Source organism: Marmota flaviventris, chromosome 10 (genome assembly GCF_047511675.1).
Source record: "Marmota flaviventris isolate mMarFla1 chromosome 10, mMarFla1.hap1, whole genome shotgun sequence".
In the NCBI taxonomy this organism is placed as follows: domain Eukaryota; kingdom Metazoa; phylum Chordata; class Mammalia; order Rodentia; family Sciuridae; genus Marmota; species Marmota flaviventris.
The window spans coordinates 100,735,306-100,749,752 of NC_092507.1; the positions used below are offsets into that span (position 1 = coordinate 100,735,306).

At 40.3% G+C, this 14,447-nt stretch overlaps 1 protein-coding gene across 1 annotated transcript; it reads left to right on the forward strand.

The window, feature by feature from the left end:
* The first annotated feature begins 8,244 nt into the window (after nt 1–8,244).
* Tmem167b (transmembrane protein 167B) lies at nt 8,245–13,883 on the forward strand. Its single transcript, XM_027922045.2, has 3 exons — nt 8,245–8,376; nt 10,251–10,382; nt 11,291–13,883. The coding sequence occupies exons 1-3, from the start codon at nt 8,367–8,369 to the stop codon at nt 11,371–11,373; spliced, it is 225 nt and encodes a 74-aa protein (XP_027777846.1). The 5' UTR covers nt 8,245–8,366; the 3' UTR covers nt 11,374–13,883.
* Nucleotides 13,884–14,447: the final 564 nt, after the last annotated feature.

Here is a 14,447-nt window from a genome sequence, read left to right on the forward strand (position 1 = left end):
TCTACGTCATTTCCGGTGACGCGCGGGGCGGGGTGGCGCCAAATATGGTCTGCGCCTGCGCGATTAGGAGGAGTTTGTTCCCTAACGACCGCCTAGACAGTCCCCAGGAGAGGAGGGATGCTCTTTTGCGTCTAATCCCCAAGAAGTAATTTAAAACAGTGCAAAGAAAAGCGAGTGTGGACTCCGAGTCTGAGGCAGGAGCATCTCAAGTTCGAGGCCAGCCTCAGCAATTTAGCGAGACCTTGTCTCAAAATAAAAATTGAAAAGGAATGGGGATGTGGTTCAGTGTTAAGCGCCCCTGGATTCCATCCCCAGTACCAAAACGAAAAAGAGTGGGGCTAAGCGGCGTGTATCTCGCTGTCACCCTACATTTGCCCCTGCACATTCTGCGCTTCCCGATTGGGAACTGCGAAGTTGTGCATCCTAGAAAGACCAATCAGCGGTCCTTGGTCTGAAATGTCAACAACTTTAACTTTCCTCCATTTATATCCAAACACTATTTACCGAGAGCATATTATGTTTACCTACTAGTACTCAAGAGGGATGTATTCCTAGACCAACAGGATTCAAAATTGGGAAGTGTTTGGGGTCGGAAAAATAATCGGAAAAATCATGGGCATTATAAGGCTTAGAGCTAAGCATGTCGAATAGCCTACAATGTAAGAGAAGATGTCTCACAACCAAAAAATAATCTTTCTGAATGTCCTGCTGTCCTGCTGAACATTCAGTGAGTGAAAAAGATAATTATCTGAGACTAGAATCTGTTTTTGTTAACATAAATACAAAGCATCTGCCCGTACTTTAAATGTACACTCATTTTATAGGAATGTTGCTGCCCAAAATTTGGTATACAGTACTTTGTTTTGCTTGGATCTTACTAAGAGCTGAGAAAATAATGTCATCAAAAACAAGATGTAATTTGAATAGTCAATGCTCCCGCCCCAAACAGTCTGCATCTGTAAAGGTACTTCTACATAAGAAATCTATGCCAGGTGCAGTGGCACATTCCTGTAATTCCAGCAACTCAGGGGGCCCAGGCTGGAGGATCTCAAGTTCAAAACCAGCCTCAGCAATTAGTGAGGCCCTATTTTAAAAAAAATAAAGGAGATCGAGGATTGGGAATGTCACTCAGTGGTTAAGTACCTCAGGATTCAATCCCTGGTGCCAAAAAAAAAAAAAAAAAAAAACTAACTAAAATCATCCTACCACCCCTAATGTAATCCAAAACTTTAAAAAAGTAAATAAATAAACCTTTCCTCTTTTAAAGTTGCTTACCTCAGGTATTTTGCTACAATAGTGGAAAGATAACTAACATAGCATTAATCTCAGCTCAAGATCAAATACAAGCAGAGTTGAAGGATAAATCTCATAAAGTTGCAAAATCTCAGCCTCAGTGGCTCCAGAGGCTGAGGCAGGGGATCACAAGTTCAAAGCTAGCCCCAGCAATTTAGTGAGGCCCTAAGCAACTTAGCGAAACACTGTCTCAAAATAAAATAAAAAAGAAAGGGCTGGGAATGCCGCTCAGTGGTTAAGCACCCCTGGGTTCAATTCCCAGTACAAGAAGTAGAAAAAAAGAAATTAAGAGATTGAAGAATTTAGGAAAAGGGCCGGGCACAGTGGCACATGTCTGTAAGCCCAGTCATCAGGAGGGTGAAAGATCAGGTGAGGTGGGCAGTGACCAAAGGAGGCAGATTTAAAAAGGCCGCTGAACGAGGCTTTATTGAGATATCCCGCTCAGGCGGAACTATATCAGATCCACAGAATGGACAGGAGAAGGGTCTGAGGAGAAACCTCGTGGGAGCTGGACCAGACTGGGATTTTATGGGGTTTAGGCAGGAAGGGAAGGGCTTGGGACAGGAAAAGGTGTTTTTAGAGTACCTAATCCCGCTGGAGTTGGACTAGGGAACCGGCAGAACTCCAGGATTGGCCAGGGGGGGGGCCTGCTGATTGACAGGCGTTAGTCAGGAGATCCCACTGATTGACAGGCGTTTCCATTGGGCCTGATTGGTGTTTCTTTCCCACGTGTGCTGCTTTGTCCTAAGTGACCACCACCGGCCTGACAGAGGCTGGGACGGAGGATCGCGAGTTCAAAGCCAGCCTTAGCAAAAGTGAGGTGATAAGCAACTCAGTGAGACCCTGTCTCTAAATAAAATACAAAATAGAGCTAGGGATGTGGCTCAGTGGTCAAGTGCCCTTAAATTTAATCCCCAATATCCGCCTCAAAAAAGGTTACAGAATGTGTGTATTGTAAGGTCCTTGCTTAGCATCTGGATGGCCATCTTAAGTTACAGTGGCCATTTTAAGAAAAAGCTTCCCTTTTCCTCCCAAGGACCTTTCAGAAAAAGGTTCACCACTCCCTCATACTGTAATGCCAGATTTGTGGGACCCCAACAGACCTCCAGGAGCCGAATCCAATGCAATCTTACAAGAGTTTTTATTGCAAGCTCGAGCCTGGACTCACAACCGTACCCAATGCAGCGGTCCCAGGGAGTGAGTCCTGGTCCTTTGTTCAGTGAGATTTTATAGGTTTTGGGGGATACTCTATGCATCACAACATCACACAGCAAATCATTCCATACCGCGGGAAAGTCAAACAACAACTCTTAACATTGATTAGCACATTCACTGGCGGGAACAAGTTGGGTAGGGGTGATTGGTTAGTACAAGAGGGGGATTCCTTTGAACTGATTGGTTTAAGCCACCAAGGGTGTATGTGCTAAACTATATGGTTTCCCAACATGTTATCAACCACCATAAACTTGGGGGTCATCTGGTATCCCAGGTATTTTTCCTGTCTCATGCTGATTGGTGGTTGCTAGGGGGGTTGCTATGGGTCCTCACCTAGCCTAACTGAGTCAGGGACACCTGGCACTGCAGACCTCTCCCGTTACTTACAGATAAACAACTCAGCAGGGTGGGTAGGTGCTTAGGAGTGCTCTGTGGGTTTTTCCAAGGACAAGGGTCACGCCCCCTTCCTTGAACAGGCTTTGCTCTGAGTTAGAGGCTGGTTTCTCAAAAATGGAGTCACATTAGTTTCTCAATACCAACCTTATAGCTTTGTCTTCTGCTATTCCTTTCATGAACCCCACATTCCAGTTTCACAAAGCCACTTCCAATTATTCATGCAACAGAATTTATGCCTGCATTCTTTCCTGCAGAAGGGAGGGCTATCACCACTCCTTCATACCATCACTACCCTTAACCACAGGCATTAGAACCACCTTGCTCTGATCCCTGAGCCTGTCCCATAACAGTCACAGAACCCAAGCCTGTGTTGTCTCTCTCCACCTATGGAGAGATGTGCCTTTGTCAGCTCTGACAAATTCTCATGTGTATCTCTGCCTAGTGTCTGTCTTTCATTTCTCGTTAGCTCATTTCCCAGTTCCTTGCTTTCCTTTCAAGTACACACCAAATAAATGTTGTATACTGAAAGGTAGAAAAGCAAAGAGAGGAAAACATCCTTAAAAGGGAAGTAGGATCAAGGACAGTGTACTTACACTAAATGATTACTGAATGAATGTAGCTGTGAGTTGTGCCAGACACTTAGTTAACTGCTCAGAAAAGTCAGGTTTTTGTTATAACCAAAAATGGAGGACTGGGTTTGTGGCTCAGCAGTAGAGTGCTTGCCTAGCTTGTGTTCGTTCTTCAGCACCACATAAAAATAAATAAATAAAGGTGTTTGTGTCCAATGACAACTAAAAAAATAAATAAATATTAAAAAAAAAGTGGAGTGAGTTCTTAAAGAAAAGGTAATAGTAATGATGAGATTGTTTACAATAGGATTGAATCAGAGAAGCAGAAAAGGGTAATTGATGGGGAGAAGTGTAACTGAAACTATGTAAGAATAATTTGGAAGAGAAGACAGGGTAGGATTATCAGAAATGGGGAAAGAAGGGTTTTGGGTGATGGGTTTCAGACCTGTGTTGGTGATGGGATGGGGTAAGGCAGGAAGGTAGCATCAGACTACAAATCCAGGCAGTAGCTTTGTCCTCCTATCCCACCTCCATTCCTAACCCCACTCCTGGTATAGATCTCTGCAATGCTATTCTCTATTTTTAGGTTTAGTGAGGTAGTATTATTTTTTAAATGGCTTTCAAAATTTCCACAACAATCCTTTGCAGTCTTAAACATGTGTTTCTTAGATAGTATGCATACTCCTTGGTTAAATATGTGGGTTCTGAAGTCAGATGGGTTTGGTCTGAAATCCTAGCTATGTTACCTTCGGACAATTTACTTGACCTCTGATTACATCCATTTCTTCATCTGTCAGATAGGGATAATAATAGTTACTAAGCTTATAAGATTATTTTGAAACTTAGAGGTATTAATATCCATGTGGGGATTTTGACAGTATTTGGCTAAACCAAAAGCTGCTAGCTGTGCCCCGCCCCCCACCTCCTGGCAAGATCCTGCCTTATAGCTTTGTCTTCTGCTATTCCTTTCATGAACCCCACATTCCAGTTTCACAAAGCCATTTCCAATTATTCATGCAACAGAATTTATGAAGTTCCTGTAAAGTAATCAGCCCTTCCTATGGGACTGTGAATAAAGTGACAGACAATGCAAATGAACTCACAGTATACCAATGGGACATGAAATAGACATTGAATGCTTTGAGAGCTTATGTTGGAGAAAGAGGATCCAAGAATGTCAAAGAAGTTTTCCCTGAGCAAATAAGGTTTGAGTTGGGACTGAGCAATAGAGTATATTGTTCCCCACACGTACTTGTACTTTCCCTTTCCAGGCCTTGGATTACTGTTTCTTCCCCAGTGGAATATTTTTCTACCTATTGAGATGCAACATGCCTTTCAGGCTCGGCTAAAATGTCTGCTCCTTTATAAAGTCTTCCCTGAGCCTCCTGATTCAAAGTTTCTCCTTTATACTCCAAAAACACTTGGTTTTCATTTTTCTTTGACACTTCTTTTTTGTTTGTTTGTTTATTTAGTTGTAGATGAACATAATACCTTTATTTTATTTATTTATTTTAATGTGGTACTGAGGATCGAACCTAGTGCCTCATATGGGCAAGGCAAGCCCTCTGCTACTGAGCTACACTCCCAGCCCTCTTTGACATTTCTTTCTACCATATATATATATATATATTTGTTATTATTATACACAACTTATCTTTTTCTACTAAATCTTAAACTCTGTTTAACAGTAGACTCTTGTTTCTCATTCACTTTAGCAAACTCCTTAGATCTAAAAGTCCTGGAACAAATATTTGCAGCATAAATTAAGGCCTGCTAGACATCCCTTTTCAATTATGTTGTAATTCAAATGAAGCTATTGTTGGTGAGCTGTGCCTTTGCAATTGAACTTATTCTTTGGTTAAACCAGAATGCCATAGTCATAGTACCCAAGACTGATTATTGTTCACTACAATGACTGCAAAAACTCTAACAAACAGGCCACTGTTCTTTGACAGGCATTTGGCAACAACTGTCAGTTCTCCAGTGCAGGCTGAAATGAACTGAGGAAGAGCTGTCTGAATGGAGAGCCCCTCAGCCCTGTGGGGCTCTGTTTATTTCTTGCAGTTGGGCTGCTAGAGCCAGTGACCCAGGCTTTGGCCTCATGTGAGACATGCCTTCAGGGGATGGATGGCATTGAGGCTATGGGGTTTTCCAGGGTGACAGAAACATTAATGCTTAGAACAAAATCATCCAGACCAGTTAACAGTGGAAAGCATTGAAATTTGAGGCTGTGTGATAACAACTGAAAGAGAACTTTGAAGTTACACAGATTCAGGTTTGGTCATAACTAGTTACATGATTTCACCCATGTGCCTTTTTTGAACCTCTCATTTTTCTTTAAAGAATATTCTGCAAATATTTTAAAATAATGAAGATAATATATGTATACTATTAAAATTTGTTTATTCATATTATCTTACCTAATTTATTTTGTTCTGAGAGCAGGGACTTATTTTTTTCTCTCTGCAAATCTAGCAAGCACCCAGCACATAGCAGACATGAGTAAAAAATTTTAAACAAATTAACAACACCAATAATAGTTAACATTTATGGAGCAATACTTCATGCTAGAAATTGTTTTCATTTAATCCTCCAACAATCCTAGAAAGAAGCTACCATTATAACCCAATTTTACAGAGGAAAAAAAGTGAACATATTTTTAATTTTTTAAAACTAATGTATTTATTAAATTTTTTTAAATGCTGAGGATACAACAAAGGTGCTCTAGCACTGAACTGCATCCCCAACTCTATTGAACATATTTTTAAAACTGTACAGTTTTTATTTCTTGTCTGGTAGGATATTCAAATTATGAACTCCCTATAAAGGTGACAGTTGAAGCCATGGAGCCGAACTGGTCACCACAATTAATAATGAAAAGGAAAAAAAAAAGAACAGAACAATCAATCAGAAGGTCAGTGAGGATAGTGCAGTTTCATAGTAAGCAAGAAAGAATTTTTTGAGTTGAAGATGAACTTTATGATTCAGTCTCGATTAGTGAATGTGAATATGTTTAGGAGCTGGTTAGAATGATTTGGGATCTTTATCCAGTTGTGGTACAAAAACTAACTTCAGTTGCTAGTGATGATTCTAGTGCTGTTACTGTTTTAGACAAAAGTTGAAAGTTTTAAAGGCCTAGACAATATGGATTTCTGTTTTGGTTCAGTTTTGAGTGTTCCAGAACAGTTCTTTTGGGAAGGGGGTTTGTGTGTAGGTGCATGCCTATTTAATCTGAGTGGCTGTCTGGCCAGTCTTAAGTTTCTGTATATCTTCCATTTTTGTTGTTTTTGTATATTTTCCATCCCCACCACATCCCCACTTCTGTTTTCTCAAGTAGTCTATCCTGACTCAAGATTTTTTTGGCTTGCTTCTCTACTTCATCTTCTAGAAGGCCACTGTAGTGACTTTTTTCTTCTATATAACCAAGAAGGCTGTAGCCAGCAGATGGCACTGAAGCAGAGAGGGGCAGAATTCCTTTAGTTCCAGACAAACATTGTGGATCTTTAACCTTATAATTTCAGCTCTAGTATGGTACTTCTGACTGGATCCTAATAAAGTGGGCCGAGTTGTGCACAATTAAAAATTTTGATTTGTATAGTAGAATCTGTAATTTTGTCTCTTTACCCTACTTCCATCATTAGATGATGATGTCTTTCATCATGTTGTCAAAGTGTCTTCAGAGGAAAGCTGTCCAAATGTCCCCAATTTATGGTTACAGTGGCTGAGGTGTATTTCTAAATACAGGAAATAATTGAGACTCTCCTAATAGTTTAAGAAAAAGAAAATCCATTCACAAACATTAATCTGAATGTTTCCAACATGGCAGACCTTTAAGATCTGAAATATGTTATTTTTTGCTACAAAGTTCCTTAGTTCATTCCGGAGAATCAGATGCAACTCGACTAGATTTGCATCAGGAATCAGAAAGAGCCAGGCAATAAGGGCAGTTCCAGAGGCAGAGGGGCTGCTTCCCCAGCTCCTCCCCCAAAACCAAAGGCTTTACATATCTATTACTAAACCAGCTTACTAGTGCAGAGCATAGAAACAGAGAAAAATCATATTCCCAATCAAACATGTCCAACACCCAGATACTGGGGATATTTTCATTCAGCTTTTATGGTAAAATGTTAGTTACCTTGCTATAGCATACATTTCATGTGTGATTTTTATTGACCCACTTGGTTCTCCTCCAATGTCTTCTCTTGACGTTTACCTGATTTTATTACAAGTTCTCATCTTCTTTGGGGGAATTGGACGATTTGGTTTTGTTTCTTAGTTAGAAAGCTCTTGATCCTGAAAGTCTTGTGAGGAGACAGGCAGCGAACAGAGTCAACCTCATAAACCTAGATGGTGGAGAAAAGGAGAGAAAACGGAACTGTTTCTTAAGCACTGGTGTTGGAGCTCTCTTAAGTGGAAGAACCAGAGGACTGAAACCTTTCTGTTGCAGGTGGGATGCAACATAAAGGCTGCTTTACAAATACACGAAGAGCAGCCGCCAAGGCACATAACCCCCAGCATTTACTTTCTCAAACATATCACCGCAGTCCAGCCAAGTTTGGTCCCAACACTAACTCCCCAGTCAGCCTGAAGCGGCTCAGTTACCATGACCACAAAGGAAACCTCGCGGCCCCCCACCCCACACGTGCTCTCCTTAACCCACGTGAGCGCGCAAGCGCGCAAACACCACCTATGCAGATCCTCTAACTCGACGATTGGCTAGCAAGTCCTGATTGCGTTCGGCGCTCACCTCTCGGTCCTTGCGCTTGCGTATTACGGCTTCTGCCTGTCGCCTCGGCCCGGATCGGGAAGTGACAAGCGGGAGTCGGGTTTCCCCGCCTTCGCCGCTACCACCGCTGAACCCGGACCCCTTACCCAGGCCCGAGCCTAGCCGCCATGACTAACGGTGAGGGTCGGTGCCCCGAGCGGAGGGTGGTAGTAAAGGACGCGGGGAAACTGGCGGGCGGGGCCGGGACTGACGTGGCCGTTCTCCCCGCCCCCTCCCAGCCCTTCTCCTCTCCGCTTCTCGAAGCCCTTAACTCCTTTCTCGTGTACTTCTCTGCAGGTTCCTTCTTCCGGTGCTCATCTAGGTCTCTCAGTCCCTCTCCTGTCCACATCTCGAGCCTCAGGTCTCTACCCCTCTTTTCCTTTCCAAGAAGTTCGTTTTGGCCCGGAGGAGGGCAGTCTCCAGAAAACTAGTGTTCTTTAACCCCAGGGAGGAGAGAATACTCCTTCCCAGCCCCCTACTTTCTCGTACTTTGGAACTGTAGGCTGGTTAAGAGGATCAAGAAATCACCGAGGATATCAAACCTCACACTTTGGCGAGTCGGGGGAGGTGAACGTAGACCCTCCCCAAAGTTCTTTTAAAAAATGCCGGAAAGCCTTCTCTTGTTTAATTCTAAAGTCCTAACTGGGTCATCACATCTGGAAACTCTGGCTAGTGTTGCAAAGGATAGATTTAGACACTACCTTTTCTAAATGATATAGTAGTTGTCACCCTGATCTAATTTTCCCGGTTTCTTCAAACACTTTATAGACATGATTTCTGAAATCCAGGGAAAGGCAGGGAGCAGGCCTTCTATGGTCTTTACAATCAGCCTTTCAGAAAAGGAAAAGAAAACGTCTTTTAGGCAGTATAACTTGAAGGGCACAGGAAAGCATTTCTCAAAAGTACCTTGTCCATAGGTGTGGCATTGAAGACTATTATTTCACCTCCTTGTGAAATTTTGGCAGCGTCTGCAAATATTTATGGGAGGAAAAGTAGCTCATGAAGGTATCATTCTTCCTAAAAACTGTGTGTGTATAATTTGCTGGACCTAGCTATGAGAGTGTTTTACTGGAGGAGGAGAGACACATAGTGTGGTCCCAAACTGGCAGACATTAGCTATACACAGTATCAGTTTGGAGCTTCCCGGATAGTCAGAGGTCTCAGGACATTACCCAGAGGAAGAAATAATCCGAACCTGGAAATAAGAGAGCATTCTGGCACATAGTAGTTGCTGAATAATTTGTGTGTGTGTCTGTGTCCCACTTGTGCAGTCCAGTATTATTATTACTTGCAGTAAGGTAATTCATTGTGCTCACCAGTACAATTTGAATTTACATATATAAAATACAGAACTGAGAGCTTAAAGTTTTTTGCTATGTCAAATGATCAGCTTTTTAAAATACAAGAATGTGTTGTTATTCTGGCAGAAATTTGGTTTGTAAGTAGAGTATCATGCATGAAGTGTAAGCTAATTATAAGAAAATGGTATTCACATGAATTCTAACTCTGAAAATTTCCATGAAGCTTTATTCTTTGCCTCAACATTATATTCTTCACTAACAGATGTAGATCTGACAGACTTGGCTAACCATTGAGTTCTCCTTTATTACATGAGTGGTTTAAAACAAGAACATGTTTAATTCTCTGTGTTCAGGCTCCAAGGATTCTTATTCCTCTCTCAGCCCATTGCCAACACTGGAAGGCTGATTCCACATAAATCTATACACCCTACTCAGGATTCTAGTTTGGGAAAGGTGAGGGGAGGAGGCAGTGAAACTGTTGTAAAGGGGATGTCTACAAGCAATTTTGGTGAGCAGTAAGGTAACATTGTAAGTCTCAGGACCTTGGCTCCCTCTTGTCAAGTGTTGGCACTGCCATTTGATACTGTTATCTTGATATTATATAACACTCTGTCCTCCTTAGCTGAGACTCACACTTAGCCCTTTCTCAGCTGGTATTACCTGTTTCAAGTTGGATCAGCGCTGAAAGTTTCTTTTTTTTGTTTATTACAGTGTACTCCTTGGATGGGATTCTGGTGTTTGGTTTGCTCTTTGTTTGCACCTGTGCCTACTTCAAGAAAGTACCTCGTCTCAAAACCTGGCTGCTATCAGAGAAGAAGGGAGTTTGGGGTGTGTTTTACAAAGGTAAGGTCATGTCTGGACAAAGGAGGAGATGGCCATCTCTGGACAGTGTGGTGTTACGAATGGGGTGTTATGAGCTGAGATTATATTTGATTCCACTTTTAGAAAAAAATCTTGAGATGAAGTCTGAGTAAATTTAGAAAACATTCTTATTTCACTAATGGAGTCTATGAACTGAGATGGAGTCTGGTAAAATTAAGTAATCATTTTACAAAGTTGAAAAAAGAGGTAGCCCAGAACAGTGATGCACACCTGTAATCCCAGCAATTTAGGAGGCAGAGGCAGGAGGATCTCAAGTTCAAGGGCAGCCTCAGCAAGTTAGCAAGGCCCTAAGCAACTCGTGAGACCCTGCCTCAAAAGAAAAAAAAAAGGTGGGTGGGGCTGGGGATGTAGCTCAGTGGTTTAGTGCCCCTGGATTCAATCCCCAGTACCAAAAGCAAAGAAAAAAAGAGATGAATTGTGAATTTGCTATTATTTAGACGATAAGTGTTTATTTTAGCATCCAGGAAAGTTCAGTATTCTCTGTGGAGTAAAAGTGTACAAATTAAGCTATTTTTGACTGGGCTGGAGGGGAGGAATATTTTACCACTGAAACCTTTCCTGATTTTCTGGAAACAATACAGTGTAAGTTTTGATTTAACTAATGAAGATGTATTTTTACTTTTTATTTTGGGTATCTTCAATTGGAATCCTACCTACCTAAATCTTTTTTCAAAATAAGGTAAAAAATAGAAATAATATATTCATCGAGAACCTAGAGCATAAATGTAGCATTTAAAAACATTCCCAGGTTCTTGAAATTCTTAATAGATCTCTTTGTTTGTAACTAGAAATTTTAGAATGTCACCTGGAATGTTAGGATTTTTGTGAAGGGCTGGGAGTGATTTCTTCTTTCTATTTTTGCCTGCTAGCTGCTGTGATTGGAACCAGGCTGCATGCTGCTGTGGCAATCGCTTGCATCGTAATGGCCTTTTATGTCTTGTTTGTAAAATGAATTATAAAATACCCAACTCATCAACTGCCAACCAAGGGGACAGGGGTGAAGAACCTGTTGGAGGCCTGGACCCAGTGTAGGAGAGTTCAGCCAAAAACATCAATGTCCCCAAGATGACATCACAGCATCTGCCCCTGCCATATGTGAGGAAAACTACTTGTGGTCACGGATGTTATTTATGCTTTAGGGGACTCCAGAAAGCCAACTTCCTTTGATCTGTGTGTAAATTGGCTCTCAGCAATGAACATATAATGTCCAGTTTAATTACACCCATCAATGATAAGATTACATACCTCCTGCTTTTTAAAAACCTGTCACCTGGGCTAGGGTTGAGCTCAGTGGTACAATATTTGCTTAGCATGTGTGAGGCCCTGGATTCAATTCTCAGCACTGCAAAAAAACAAAAATAACACCAACATGTCACCTGTTTTGTTCTTCAACCCCGCATCAGGATCTTTTCAAACTGAGGCTTATAGGGAAGGACATAGGCTGTGTTCAGACCTCTTGAAAGGAGAGATAATTTTCAAGACTTGACTTTTTTTCACTGTTTAATATGGTTTTGGCAAATTGGGGAGGGAGGGTACCAGGTGGGAAAAAGGAGTTATGAAAGGCCAGGAAATTGCTTGGTTTTAGAAAATTGTCTTTTATCTACTTATCTGGGAACATGAAAGAGAGGCATGGCTCTCATTGCAAAAAGAGAATAGATGAAGCAGCTTGGTGTGTGCTGAGAGCTTGAGTTTTGCCAAGAGAATCTGAGCTCATATAAAAATCCAGAAATTAACCATCTGTGATGAGACTAAAGAGCAGTGATTAAGACAAGAAAACACTTCCTGTTTACCTGTATCCCCAAAAGAAGACTTTACTCAATCAAATGGTATATGAAAAATGAATCAGCTGTTGCTATTTCCTAAGGCTTTTTTATATTTTCTAACTTAGTGCTAAATACTGTTACTCAGTTTTAAATGCTACCACTAGGGGAAAAAGAAACTGCTGAAGAAATAATTGTTTAATATATTTGCAGTTAGAGGAGAAGATATAAATTAGCATATTAATTCATATACTAGTGAATTCATCTAGTATAAGAATTTATTGTGATATTATATGGAAGTGTTCTCATGTTATAAAAGATTTATACTTAAGTCTTTGTGTTATGGCAATTTTTAGTTGACTACCTGTTTTCTTGGCCAACTGCATTTTCTTTATATCACAGACTTTTTCATTGTTTCTGGAAATTATTTATGTTGGGGAAACATGAGAAATTCAAACGAGAAGTTGCTGATATTTGTTGGCATGTTTGGACAGTTCATAGACTCCATTAGTGAAATAAGAATGTTTTCTAAAGTAAAGGAGAATAGAACTTTACAATTCAGAGAAAAGAGCTTTTTCATTGACTATGGCAATTCCTGAGCAAATCTTTTCAGATGACAACATTTTCAGGAAAGACTTTTCTGCTCCCTCCTCATATATGCAGAATCAGCTGTTGGATTTGTGAAGCTAAGAACTTCTGTATATGAAAAAAAGTCTAAAACTAAATTATAGTAAGCAAGCATAGATAAAGATCTTCCAGTTGAATTGTCCATTACAGCAAAACTTGACTGTGGACAAAGTTAGCTGTGGATATCTCCTGTATGGCAATAAATTAATTTGTCTTTTGTCTGTTTTCTATAAAAGATTAAAAGCTGCTAGGAAGTTTAGGTTCTACTATATGCAGTTTCATGCTTTGAGGGATCCTACAAGTACAGACATCATCAAGTAAACACTACATGTCTAATCATCTCAGAGTTGTGGCTGTTATCTCTTCAGGGATTGGTCCACAGGGTAAATTTCAGTTATTCATGTTTCCAATTGTCATTTCTGGAATCTTTCATATGAGAAAGGAATAGAAAAGAAAAGTTACATCATATGGTGTGAATTTGGAATCTGTTGGTCATAGGGAATGTCTCCCTGGGAACAGGTTCAGCATGTTTTGCACTTGTTATTTGGTAGCTTTAATGACTTGTTTTCTAATAGGGCTAATGTCTCTAAGTTTGGTGCTTAGAGCTGCTTCATATTTTAAACTAGTTCCATTCCACATTGTAGTTCAACCAATTTTTATAACTGCCTGGGTGGGTCATCTTGGCCTAGACTCTTTGAGTGGTGATATTTTGAGATTTTTCATTCCAGAATGTACCAAAAAGTGTACAAGGTGAAGATAATTTACAGCAAGAAACAAATACACAGCCTATTTCATTTCTTGATTTTATATAAACAGAAAAACAGAAACTTTAACTCATTACTTTGGTTGATATGTCATACATTTTTGGCTAAAAATTATAAAAATTGTTCCTCTGGGGAAGGCTTAGGGGTGGGGGCATGAGGAGAGCAATATTGCCTCAAATTCAACTTGGTATCACCATAAACCCTGTGTACCAGGGTGGAATGAAGTCAGCTCCTTTTTATAGTTGAAATACAGTTTTTTTATTCATCAATATCTGCACAAATCCTTGAAAATAAAATTTCTTTCCCTACAATATTTGTCCATTTTATTTGACACGTGATGAATTTGTTGAACTTTTTTTTTTCAGTACTTCCCTTGCATTCTGGTGATAGCTCACCTATTTAGTTCACATTAGTGAATGTCTTCATTCCTGTTATCCACTTTTGAGGGTCATTGAATGTATGATAGAGTTGAGAATATATGATAGCCTAGCTTTCTCCTTTCAGAGGAGATGAGGTTTCATAAAACTTAGGTATATTGAATAAGGTAGAAAGCACTCACCCAATACATTTAACCTGCCTCTGCTACTAAAATGTAAGTATTATCTCCCATAATCAATGAAGTAATTTATTCAAATGAAGTTTTTCAGGTAAACCAGCCAGGCACCTAAAAAAATCTTTCAGCCAACAGAATCTTGTCTCATACAACAGATATTCCCCTACTCCCTATTTGTTTATTCCAAGTGCCTGGCACATATACAGATTATGACTTCAGAAATTATTTCTATTAATCTCTAAAATTCTTTTGCTTTATCTTCTCCCTACACTCTAATTTCATTGAAAAAGAAGGGAAGAGGAACTGAGATGTTGAAAGTTGT